The sequence below is a fragment of the Phocoena phocoena genome, chromosome 6 (assembly GCF_963924675.1).
Source record: "Phocoena phocoena chromosome 6, mPhoPho1.1, whole genome shotgun sequence".
Taxonomy (NCBI): Eukaryota; Metazoa; Chordata; class Mammalia; order Artiodactyla; family Phocoenidae; genus Phocoena; species Phocoena phocoena.
Window position 1 is genome coordinate 70755235 of NC_089224.1, and position 13696 is coordinate 70768930.

General features: G+C 40.1%; 1 protein-coding gene and 1 pseudogene across 1 annotated transcript in view; one reads left to right on the plus strand and one right to left on the minus strand.

The window, feature by feature from the left end:
* Positions 1–11390, minus strand: part of CARNMT1 (carnosine N-methyltransferase 1) — a 37484-nt gene extending 26094 nt beyond the window's left edge. Inside the window, exons 1-4 of the mRNA XM_065879067.1 lie at positions 11330–11390; positions 11128–11290; positions 3230–3425; positions 2220–2383 (exon numbers count right to left, since the gene is read on the minus strand). Of these exons, the coding sequence (XP_065735139.1) occupies positions 2220–2383; positions 3230–3425; positions 11128–11290; positions 11330–11390 (584 nt within the window). The remainder of the gene's footprint in view (positions 1–2219; positions 2384–3229; positions 3426–11127; positions 11291–11329) is intronic.
* Positions 11391–12444: 1054 nt separating this feature from the next.
* LOC136124392 (ribosomal protein eL22-like 1 pseudogene) lies at positions 12445–12835 on the plus strand (annotated as a pseudogene).
* The last annotated feature ends 861 nt before the right edge of the window (positions 12836–13696 follow it).

The following is a 13696-nucleotide window of genomic DNA, read 5'->3' on the forward strand; positions in this document are numbered from 1 at the left end:
TTTGTGTATGAAAAAGGGGGTACTTAAAAAGAAAAAAGTACTTATCTGCTTACTTCCATAAAAAAAAGCCAGGGACTTCTCCGGTGGCGCAATGGTTGAGAGTCCACCTGCCAATGCAGGGAACATGGGTTCGAGCCCTGGTCTGGGAAGATCCCACATGCCATGGAGCAACTATGCCCATGCGCCACAACTACTGCGTCTGTGCTCTAGAGCTCGTGAGCCACAACTACTGAAGCCCGAGCGTCTAGAGCCCATGCTCTGCAATGAGAGAAGCCGCCGCAATGAGAAGCCCGTGCACCACAATGAAGAGCAGCCCCTGCTCACCGCAACTAGAGAAAGCCTGCGCTCAGCAACGAAGACCCAACGTGGTGAAATTAATTAATTAATTAATTATTTTTTTAAAAAGAAGAGAAACAGTAACTAAACAGTGGGAAAACCAAATAACATCTTGATTAGAATCATCAATGATGGGCTAACAGACTTTGCATGTCTCTGAAGGTGATATCCTGAAAAGGATACAACATCAATTATCTATTATTTTGAGAGAGGACATATAATCTAGATCTAATCATGAAGAAACATCAGACAATGTCAAACTGAGGAAGAGTCTATAAAATAACTTACTTGTATTCTTCAAAAATGTTAATGTCATGAAAGTCAAAAAAGGCCTAGGAACTGTTCCAGATTAAAGACATTAGAATTAAACATAACACAATATCCTGGATTGGATCCTAAACTGTACAGAAAAATAAGTGTCATAAAGGACATTATTAGGATAATTTATGAAACTTAAATATAGACCATTGATTAGAAAGCAGTAACCAAGTTTAAATGTCCTCAATCTGGTAACTGCACTATATGCTTATGTAAGAGAGTATCATTGTTCTTAAGGAAAAAAACTCAAGTATTAAGCAGTGAAAAAGCATGATATATGGAAACTAATCTCTCAAATAGTTTAAGTAATTATCGTGTATATGTACGGCTACAGACTAACACATAAAGGGGGGAAGGAGGAAGGAAGGGAAATAGGAAAGGAAATAAAAAAGCAAATGTACAATGCTAAGAATTGGTGAATTTAGGTAAAAAAATATATATGGGAGCTCTTTGTACAATTCATACAATTTATCTGTAATTTTGAAGTTATTTCAAAATAAAAAGTTTTCAAAAAAGAGAGGGAGAGAAGGGACACACACGTATGTATGGAAATTTCTGAATGGATACATCCAAACTTAAAGATGTCAATCAATGAGGAGGGGAAGAAGATGAGGAAAAGGAGCCTCTCTCTCTACAATGATCCTTTAAAACAATAGACTGAACTCCACCCAGTGTCTCTCTTTAAATATATAACCTGTAAGTCAGGTTCCTAACCTGGGATCCATGGACCAAAGAGGTCTACAGACAGAATTCACTGTACCTATAAGGGGGTGGGAAAAAATTACATTTTCATTTCATTAACCTTTAACTGATTATTCTTTTGTCAATTATGAATGTAGACAACAAACAATAGTAGTTTTAGGAGTACCTGTAACTGTATCACCAATAGAAATCATATATATTTTCACTTCACATTAGCTGTTGAGATTCTCAAAATAGCATATACCGTTCAGTTATTTTCAAAGTACATTAACACTTCCTGCAAGACTTTTATTTAATGTGATAGATGATAAAAAGCAGGTTACATAACATTTGCTTTTTAAGTATTTTCATAAGTATATTTCAAAATAACTGGTTTCTTTGTAATCCTATGGATGTTATTTTATTCACTTATGTTATTCTGAAAAAGAAAATTATGAGCTTCAGACTGCTCAAGGTTTTCATGGCATATCAAAGTTAAGAATCTCTTCTCTGAGCTATAGATCCCTTACTTGTTTACAAATATGCCATAATGAGGAAAATTAAAATAGTTTGCAGCTTTTTGCTCTGCTATAAAGCAAATTATAAAAAAAAGGTCGCTGATAATGAACATTCAATCTAATCTTCTCATTATGTAATTTCTAGATAGAGTAATTTCCCATAGTGCTAGAGCAATAATTATTCAAAACACTAACTGCAATCTCACACAAAGTACCCAAGAACAAAATAACAGCATACACCCACACATGAAAAAATACAGTCACACAGCAACTTGTAAAAATGAATCAACACTGTGAAATATCTCTTAGAGAAACTCAGTGCTTACGTATCTTAAAGAAACTGGTTAAAAACAAGATACTATTTACCATCTCTCTTTTGGAAAATTTTTTAAAATTTCTTTAATGATTGGCTGGTAGCAGGCATCCCTTTCTGCTTTCCCAGTTTCACTCCAGTCTCTCACAAACTGTTTCAATGTGGATTTTAACTTATCCATGTCAAATGTGGATGCTGGCATAATCTTTCCATTCTCCTGTTTAAAAAACAGAAATCAATTAGTTTCTCAGAAAGTAATCAATCTTGAATATGATTAGATAAACATGCTACTAAGGGGCTTTATAGATGGTTTAGAGGGTAGGTCACTAGCCTTTCAACTCGACCGGGATTCAAGTGCAGCTTGAGATTCTAAATGAAGAGTTTGGTGGTCTCACTTCTACCCTCAATACAGTATGGTCCATTAATCATGAAACCACCATATAATTAAGCAGTCTTTACTCAAGAGAGGACCAGAACTGAGCTGCTATGGAGACCAAATATTCTCTCCGTCTAAGAGAGGAAAGAAAGAGCCTCCAGGTCATTGATGGGGCAGCATGGAAGGGCTCACACTGGAGTGGCCCAACTGTATCTATCCTGTGGATACAAAAACAGGACTTCAGTTTCTATTACTTCCAGTCCCTTGAGATTTATAAGTGAAAATAATCTTTTAGATTAGAGTAAAAGATGAACATCAATAGATGCAAGATTCTGAAGATAATGTTTAGCAAGAGAAATTAATTTCACACAGCTCGGAAAGTTGTTGATAAAAATGTAAGTCACTAACTCCATACACCACAATAGGCAGAACACTATGTGAAAAGTGTATCAAAATGCCCACAATTATCTTAGTACTTTTAGGGGAAAAAAATCAGTGAACAAATCCAGTTTCTGGCATACTGTTCTATTAAACCTAATAAAATGACTGAACATACAAGTGAAAACATTCTCTAAGGAGAGCCAATGACTCTTTCATTTCATAAAAATGAAATCCAGGAAGATAAAGATCTCAAAATATAGAAGTCAAACCCTAAAATAAAAACAAATAGAACAAACTTGCACATACGTCTTCTCCATATTCTTTATTTTCAAACATATGTATGCAATCATTCACAATGGTGAGTAGTATTTCTTGATTATGATCAACGCATTTCCGGATCTTGTCCAAGTGAAGAAGAAACTGCGGAAGTAGTTTCTGCTGATTAGCTGGGAGTGATCGAAATTGTCTTTCTGTTCGGTGCACTCGCTCATGCATACTGGTGCTAAAACATAAAAGGTGTTTTTTAAATTGGCAAAGAATTCTCACCAGAGGCCAATCTTATTTTAAGTTTCTCTTCCTGTACAATTATTTCCTTATAATGTTGGATACTGTCCAGCCATTTTCAATCTTTTGGTTTCTTAAAGGATATCAATTTATGAAGTTTCGTATATTTTCATCTTATTACAAACTCTCTAAGCAACCAAACAAAAGACAAATAGTTAAAACACCTGCATCAATTAGAAGGGAGAAAAAAGGAAACGTAAAGAGGATTAATGCACATGTTTATTTTTATGATTTCAATTTCCAAAATTAAAATTTTCAGCAGAACAGCTTTGATTTTAGAAATTTTAGATTTCTCCATCCAGTAGCAGAATGCTGCTCTGAAGTTACTTTAGAATATATACAAAATGTGTTTTGAAATTATTAAGAGCCAACCAAGTTGAATTTTTTAAAATATTGTAAAAGATCTTATATACTACAAAAGTAGTAAACAAATGAAAAACTGAAATTCTATAGCTTTTTACATGACGATATTCACACTTTGTATTCCAAAAGTTTCCAGATAACTCTAACGGTCACTTTGAGGACATTTTAAAGAAATAAAACCTAAAAAGAACATCATTTTTAAAAGTTAAATATTATACTCAAAATGAAATGTCATTTTACATCAATCAGATGGGCAAAATTTTAAAGCCTGACTATATGAAATACTGGTAAAAGTGCGGAAGATTTAGAATATTTATATACTGATTGATGGTGGGTGCGTAAATTAGTACAACCACTTCAGAAAATTTAGCATTACCTAGTAAAGCTTAATATGCAGACTCCCTATGACCAAGCAATCATACACCTAGACACATACTCAAGAAACTCTTGCAAACGGGCACATGACACATGAATGTCTCATCACAGCACTGTAAGAAATAACAAGCAAAAAATCTGGAAACAACCCAAAAAGTCTATCACCAGTAGACTGAACGAAGAAAATACAGTATAGTTATACACAGAATACAGTTAATAAATACAGCTACACACTATAATATGGATAAAACTCAGAAACAAAACATTTGTTGACAAAATCAAGTTGCAGAAAAATACATAATGTACAATTCCATCTTATATAAAAATAAGCAACATATTGTAGGGACTAAACATACGTAGAGAAACTACAAGGAAAGTAAGGAAAGGAAAATGCAGGAAAATGATGTCCTATGAGGGGAAAAGGATAGATAATGTTCTTTTTGTAAACTGGGTGGTACGCGTTCACTACATCATTCTTTACATTTTACATATACAAATAAACAAATACATAAATGCATATGCTTCTTTTAAATGTCCTTTAGCATTTACTCAATATTAAATGGAAATGAAAAATATTCTTTTTCACTTGGCTGCCTGAGTCTCTCTATTTATCCAAATAATTCTGTCATTTTATCATATGTCAAATTACTGTATAATTTCTGAACAGTCATATTTAAAGAGGTTCTGAAGAAACTTGACAAAACTGAAGCAAAAACCTGGTCACATTTTTAGAAGATTGCGTGTGGTGGTATTCTGGGGGTGGTTAGGGATAATGTGAAACCAAATAGGCAGTGGCTGCACTAATGTTTGCTTTTTTCCCCCCCCTGGAGACAGTACAACAGTGAGCTCTGGAGTGTAACAGATCCAGATTGAAACCCAGGTTATGCTACCTATTCGCTATGTGACCCTTGGCAAGTTACTTCCTTTCCCTGTGGCTCAACAGTCTCATATACCAAAACAAGGAAATACATAACAATGATGATGATGACAGAAGCTATGATTTATTAAGATTTAATAAGTGTCAGGCACTAAACCAAGTCACTTAAAATGAATTATTCTGAAAAATCTCCATAAAACCCAACGAGGTAGACACCATTATACTCCTCTGCCCACTTAATGGATTTCACTGAAAGTGTAACAAAATAAAGCACACAACACACTTAGCCCAGTGCCTAAATCACAGTCATATAATTTTTATCATAGTCATAATTTATATAACTAATGTGTACACAGTGAAAATACGAAAAATGAAGAAAAGTAAAAGTATTCAGGAGGAAAAAAATTCCTAATAATTCCTCTTCTAGAGGCAACCACTTCTAACTTTCTGGCATATTTCTCTCTGTTTAAGACAAAGTCATCTAACACCTTTCCAGTCAAAATGCGGTACAGACCACAGCAGATCACTTGGAAGTGGTTCGGAATGGAGAATCTCTGGTGCCATGCAAGACCTACTGAAATGTAATCTGCCTTTTAACAAGATCACCAAATGCTTCACATGCACATTAAAGTTTTAGAAACACTTGTAATTCTTCATCCTTATCGAAAGAATTTTCCCAGGTCAGAAAAAAAGTTCTCAAATATCTATATGACAAATGACTATAAGGGCTGCTCATCATCATCCCATCTTAGGCAACCAAAATTTACTTAGCTATTTCCCAAACATTGAGCATCTAGATACTTTCACTTGTCTATACAGTGAAATTTTGTGTTCAAAATCTGTCTACATTTTAGAAAAAAAAAAAAAAAATTACCACAAATTCCCAAAAGAATTACCAGATCAGAAAGATAAGTATTTTTTTTTTTTTTTTTTTTTTGCGGCACGCGGGCCTCTCACTGTTGTGGCCTCTCCCGTTGCGGAGCACAGGCTCCGGACGCGCAGGCTCAATGGCCATGGCTCAGGGGCCCAGCCACTCCACGGCATGTGGGATCTTCCCGGACCGGGGCACGAACCCGTGTCCCCTGCATCGGCAGGCAGACTCTCAACCACTGCGCCACCAGGGAAGCCCAAAGATAAGTATTTTTAAAGCTCTTGATACAAACTGATTTTCAGAAAGATTTTACCAATTTACATTCCTATCAGTAGAGTATGACACTAAGTAACTACTTAAAGTGGGCAAACAGCAGTTGCAACAGTTTACAATTCACTGTCAACAGGTTAAATAGTCTCACAGTAATCCTTTCCTAGAATTCCTGGGCACTGGATACCCCACCAACTCCCTCTCACCACGCCTGAAAACTCAGCATTTCCAAACTAATCTTAGCACACGTCCCACCAAAAAAACTTGCACATCTTCCTATATGGCTGATGTTGATGAATGGTACACCACACATCCACTCAAGTCAGAAATTAATGAGTCATCCTAAAATGCCTCTTCTCATAGCACACACAATCAAGAAGCCTGAAGTCCTTTTGATTCTACTTCATAAAACTATCTACATATTCCCCCTCCTCCAATGCTTTACCTCAGGCCCTCACTATGTCTCCCAAAGATAAACTGAGAGGCCTGCTACCTAAATATGCTTTCCCCAACCTAACCCCCTCCCACCTCCAATCAGAGAAATTCTTCTAAAATACAAAACTCATCTATGTCACTATTTAAACTCCATATTTCAGCATATGTAAAAAGCAATGAATAAATGTTCAGTTATGCTCCCTTGGCATCACTTCTGGTTCTCCTTGGAGACTACTTATTTCCATAAGTGCAGGGGAGTTGAGTAAGTTATGGATTGGTCAGAAAAGCCAATCCATATAAAAGTTCTGTTAATTCCATATAAAAGTGATGTAATGGGGCTTCCCTGGTGGCGCAGTGGTTAAAGAGGCCGCTGACCAGTGCAGGGGACACAGGTTTGATCCCTGGTCCGGGAAGATCCCACATGCCGCGAAGCAATTAAGACCGTGTGCCACAACTACTGAGCCTGCACTCTGGAGCCTGCGAGCCACAACTACTGAGCCGGCGTGCAACTACTGAAGCCCTCGCACCTAGAGCCCATGCTCTGCAATAAGAGCCACCGCAATGAGAAGCCTGCGCATTGCAATGAAGGGTGGCCCCCGCTCGCCGCACCCAGAAAGACCCAATGCAGCCAAAAACAACAACAAAAAGCCAAACCAAAACAAAACACAACAAAGAAAGTGATGTAACTACACAGAGCAGGATGAGATGCAGCATATCCCTTAACCCCTGGTTACTTAATGGTATGCAAAGCTGTCCATAACATACATCTACATACTCTCTTGAAATAAGTGAGGCCTTATCAAAGTTGAGAAGAGTCCAATCCTTACTATACTATTAAAACTGGGGCTAATTTCACTATTCTGTAAATGCTTACATTATCAATGTGTTTTAAGACAGTGGTGGGCAAGTTATGACCTCCTGGCTACTTGTCTGCTTTTATAAAGAGTTCTACTGGAACACAGCTATACTCATTCCTTCGCATAATGTCTGTGGTTGCTTTCACACAAGCTTACAGTTGAACAGTTTTAACAGAGACCACCTAGCTCTCAGAGCTTAAAATGTTCATTGCCTGGTTCTTTAAAGAAAGTTTGCCAACCTTAATTTAAAGGAATGTTTTACAACCTTCAGACTCTCCTTGGTTCTGAACTCAGTCAGCATTAAGAGGCTACATCCTTGGGCACCTAAGAGGAGAATACAGTCAGCAGCCACATTTCCTCAAGGGTATCCCTACCTCCAGCTCTCTCTAGAAGGCTGATCTCAGCAGTGACCCCAACTCTGACTCAAAGTGGGTCCAGTGCTGGATCTAGCCAAGGGCTAAGGTCATAGACCCATTCCTCTGCACCTGTTGAACTATTCTAGAATTCCAAACACGTAAGCATACCTTTTCAGAGGAGAGTCTGTCTCAATCCATTTAAAATATTTATTAAATGCCCAAGGTTAAAATTGTCTTACTAGTACCACTACTTACTAATGCAGGGTAAATTTTTAGTTAATGACTTTGGATTTCAGGCCAGACTCTACCACAATTTGGTTGTATAACCCTAGGCAAGGTGCTCACCATATCCCCTCACCTGTAAAAATGAGCTCTACATCTCAGTTTTTAAGATCTCACCTAACTGCTATTTCTAAAAGTAGGACATTTCTGACGACGTTTGATATTTCAAATGTAGTATTTCTTCTGTGAGTAGGTATCTCCATTCATAACAAGAGCAGTATTTTAAGGCTAACATTTTTTGCTATTCAGTACAATGCTATCATCATTTTTACCTCAGTCAGAATATGTCATCTAAGCAACATCTGTAGAAAGTACAGGACTGGAAGCCACTGGAAAGAGAATTCTTTTTTTCTGAATTTTGAATTTTATTTTTTTACACAGCAGGTTCTTATTAGTTATCCATTTAATACATATTAATGTATACATGGCAATCCCAGTCTCCCAATTCATCCCCCCACCACCACTCCCCCCTGCTGCTTTCCCCCCCTTGGTGTCCATACGTTTGTTCTCTGCATCTGTGTCTCTATTTCTGCCCTGCAAACCGGTTCATCTGTACCATTTTTCTAGGTTCCACATATATGCGTTAATATATATTTGTTTTTCTCTTGGAAAGAGAAAATATTAATCAAAAGACATTTCTTGCCTTATGACCTTTATCTAAATCTCCTATATATTGACAAAAAGGCAGTGAGTAGTAAAACCAAACTGTCTGAAATTTGGAAGCATCTGCTAAAGGTCTAGAATAGAATTGTTCATAAGAACTTACTACAATCGTGGAAAGGTTTACATCTGCACTGCCCAATACAGCAGACAATAGCCGCATGTGGCTACTGAGCACCTGAAATGTAGCTAGTGAGACTGAGGAAAGGAATTTTTAATTTTATTAAATTTTAAGTAATTTAAGCTTAAATGCAGCCAGATGTGATTAGTGGCTATGGTATTGGACAGTACAGGTCTAGAAGATTATAAAATGTTGGAATGTAATAATCCAGTGTTTTCTGCTACACAATCCTTCCCATACCCCTAAACATACTTTTAATTGTATACTATTTTCAGTACAGGGATTTCAATTTTTTCATTAAGAGAGTACATGCAAATAAAAAGGATTGTTGTTAAAAATGAAATTTTCCTCAGTCCCACACTGAACTGGTAAAGAAGAGGGAGGAGAGTATAGGAAATTGTATCACAACCACCAGAACGTGCACACAGTGCCCTTTTCTATATTGCCACACTTAGGTCCTAGTTTCAGGTCAAAATCCCCTGCCCTCCCCCACAAAAAGGCCCAGCTGATACTCAACCATAAATATCAATTTTAAATTAGTCCCAATATATTAGAACTGCGTACAAACACACATTTTAACTGAGTCCACAGTAGTCCCAAGACATTTCCCAGTATTCTTTCTACATTTTTCAACAGTAAAATATACCAGACTTCTCTGCAGCTAACACTTCTGGCTATCTATTGTCAGCTTCTTCCCCTCGCTGCATGGTTCTTCCAGACACAATACTTGTAACAAGTTCAATGCTCCAGTTGTCTGCCTTCCTCACTCCGTTGATACTAAATCAAATCCCCATGTTACTAATTCCCTTTTGAGCTCCATAAGTAATGCAATCCATGGCTCCTATGCCCGAGTTTAATTAGTAAATTATTTCATCAAGATCTCTCAACTTCAAAACTTCATGTCACCAATTTAATCAGAGTCAGAAGTAACTTTAAGCTTTCATTAAGCAAGTTTTAAAATTCAGAATAGTAACAAACTAGTTTAACCATCAGTTACAAATTGACAAACTATTTGGGAATGACAAATGTACTTCTTTGCTACTACTTGTCTTATTTGTTAAAAATAGAGCTCCAACAACATGCCAAGCACTGGCAACGTAAAAATAAATAAGGCTCAGTCCCTGCCCTTGAGGAGGTCAGTCAAGCAATATTTAAAAATTTGCATAAAGCACAGCAGGAGCCCATCTAAGGGAACAGTTTTACTTCAGTAGGAGGTCACATCTATCTGATTCCAACTGCAGACTCAGAACATCGCCGTCGGTGTACTCATCTCTCACACGAATAAAAGTGCTTTCTTTACCTGAAAATCCAATTGTTTTAAGTCCCTTTCAGATCTTGGAATTATAATTTTGTGACTAAGCTACTTTACGATTTATCTACAAGAAAAATGAAAGTTAGGAAGTTTAAAAGTTCTACCACTGTGCCCAACCCACAGTGAGAATTCGATAAATATTTGCAGAAAAAAAATCATAAAAGCGGCTCCTACAGTGCTTTCCCTCATTTCCCCCTTAAAAACTCTGCAAATTTTAGAACATCCGGACCATCTCCGATCTTAATTTCACCCACCAGTTAAAGGCACTGAGCAGCATCATTCACTCGCTCATCACAAAACTGCTGTGTTTTCGCAGCGCCAAGGGTGGGGGGGGGGGGGGTGAGGGGCGGAAATCTTAATGCTGCTCTCACAAGAACTTACAACAGTTTGAGAAAAAAACATCCTACGGCATCCCACGTGTAGGTGAACTTGGGCTCTCCGTCTGTTCAGTTTGCAGGACAGCGACAATACATACAAATCATGCCCAGCACTGGACGATTTTACCACCACCATCTTCTATCTGAAATTCTTAACAGCACTTTTCCGGTCACCCTCACCCGCCTCAAGCCAAACCTTTAACGAGGAATGAAAGGCAAGAGGGCTAATCTGATCCAGAGATCAGAAGACAAGAGGCTGAGCAACAGACGGCGCGGGAGACACGCGAGAGTGCAGCGCCGGGAGGGGCTAAGGAGGTGCGAGATGACTCGGGGGCGCGGAGGTCAGCTCAGGCGGCCCGGTTCCGACGCCCCGGAGGCGTGGCGACCGGAGGGCGAGCGCGGCGTGCGCCACGGTGCGGACGGGTCAGCCGCAAGCAGCGGGCGCGCCTACGGGCTGAGCGGGGGTCCGCCACGGGCTCCTTACCCGTAGTAGCGGAAGGCATTAATGATCTTCCAGAAGTGCTCGCGCTCGAGTCTCTCCTCCTCTTCCTCTGTGCTGCGCGTGGCCGCCGCCGCCGAAACCGCCGCGGCGGAGCCCAAACGCCCGGCGGAGAACTGCACTTCCACCTCCTCGCTCCCGCCGCCTCCTCCGCGGCTCCCGCCGCCTCCCCCGCGGCTCCCGCCGCCTCCCCCGCAGCCCTCGGGCAGCTGAGAGACTGGCGGCGGAGGGCGCCGCCGTCGCTGCATCGCCGCCGCGGCCCTCGGCCTGGCTCGCCTGCGTCTCGCCGCGACTGAAAGCGTGGTGGCGGCTGCTCGGCCCTCCTCTAGACGGCGCCCGCCGTGGACATGCCCCCAGCTCGCGGCGCGCCCCGCCCCCGCCGCCCCCAGGCCTCCATCAGCGCCTGGCTCCGCCAGGTCTTCCGAGCACCCGGAACGACCGCGCTTGCGCATTCGAGAGTACGACGAAGGGCCGCAGCCACCTGCGCTCATTTGCTGCCGGCCTTTAGCGACGGCGCGCTGATGTCACAACAACGCGTGAAGTAGGCGGGGGCAAGGGCCAGATGGGTGGGGCGAAGGAGGAGATTCCTGGCAGGTTGGGGATGGCACCTGCGAGCAGCCGCGTGGTTCGGGCTTGAGAGCCGGTGAGTGCTGCTGAGTGGTGGAACAGGCCGCTGAACTAAGGCTAACACATTAGCAAAGGAGAAATGCAGAAAAAAGTTCAGCTTTGATGAATTTAATAGGAACTTTTATTTCAGAAAGTCTAGAAGGAAGGTCTTGCATTCGCCCTAAGTTGTTTTAATGAATTTAAGTGAATTTCTATTTTTAATTGCATAAATGTAGAGGGACACTGTCATCTTTTCAGTGTTTAGGGGCCAGCGAAAGCCCTAACCCAAGCCCTGGACTGGTCATGGCAGCAGATCGGGAAACATTCAGGAACTTAACTCTGGCTAGTACTCGCACTTTGGAAGACCACCAAAGCGCAAAGGAGCCGTAACGCGGTGCAGCATTAACATCAAACGGTGGCCCATAGCAATGTCAGACTTAACCACTAACTCTTATTTACCTGCGTTCATTTTCCGCCCCATTTCTCTCTGGGCTCGTGGATAAAACCTCTGCCCTACCTGCATTTGATGTTATTCTTAGAAAATAACTCGTTTCACTCAATTTAATCTACCATCCAACAAAATAGTCTTTCAAAATAATGGTAAAAGAAGATTGTTTTATTCAGGAGAATTAAACTTGCTCAGGGACCACGGCTTCTGTTAAAAAGATATAATCATATTGAAAATGAAGTGGCTCTCTGATCGCGCGGCGGGCCTTCAGGATGGCGCCGAAGAAAGACAAGAAGCCTAAGAAGTCAACCTGGAAGTTTAATTTGGACCTTACTCATCCAGTAGAAGATGGAATTTTTAATTCTGGAAATTTTGAACAGTGTCTACGGGAGAAGGTTAAAGTGAATGGAAAAACTGGAAATCTTGGGAATGTCGTTCACATTGAACGCTTAAAGAATAAAGTCAATTGTTTCTGAGAAACAGTTCTCTAAAAGGTATTTGAAATACCTTACCAAGAAGTACCTTAAAAAGAAAAACCTTCGTGATTGTCTTCGTGTGGTTGCATCTGACAAGGAGATTTACGAACTTCATTGCTTCCAGATTAGTCAAGATGAAGATGGATCCGAGACTGAGGACTAGATGAAGCCATCCCTTATAGGGCTTTGCTTGCTAATAAAACAAATGAAGTATACAAGAGAGACATCTTGAAATGGATCTTTAGTTTATCAGTGAATAAAAAACATTACTCTGGGGCTTCCCTGGTGGCACAGTGGTTAAGCATCCACCTGGGGACACAGGTTCGAGCCCTAGTCTGGGAAGATCCCACATGCCGTGGAGCAACTAAGCCCATGCGCCACAACTACTGAGCCTGCGCTCTAGAGCCCGCAAGCCACAACTACTGAGCCCGTGTGCCACAACTACTGAAACCCATGCACCTAGAGCCCGTGCTCCACAACAGGAGAAGCCACCACAATGAGAAGCCCGCGCACCGCAACAAAGAGTGGCCCCCACTTGTTTGCTGCAACTAGAGAAAGCCCACGCACAGCAACGAAGACCCAACACAGCCAAAAATAAGTAAATACATTTATTTTAAAAACAAAAAAAATTACTCTGTATGTTAAGCATTCATCTCTTTTATTTAAGTATATGCTGTTTATATGGTGCTGGCTTTCCTTTAATACTTTTTTTTTTAAATTTTTATTGGAGTATAGTTGATTTACAATGTTGTGTTAGTTCTGAGTGTATAGCAAAGTGAATCAGTTATACACATATGCACTCCTTTTTTTTTAAGATTCTTTTCCCATATAGGCCATTACAGAATATTCAGTAGAGTTCCCTGTGCTACAGAGCAGGTTCTTATTAGTTATCTATTTTATATATAGTAGTGTGTACATGTCAGTCCCAGTCTCCCAATTTATCCCTCCCCCTCTTATCCCCTGGTAACCATAAGTTTCTTTTCTACATTTGTGACTCTACTTCTGTTTTGTAAATAAGTTCATT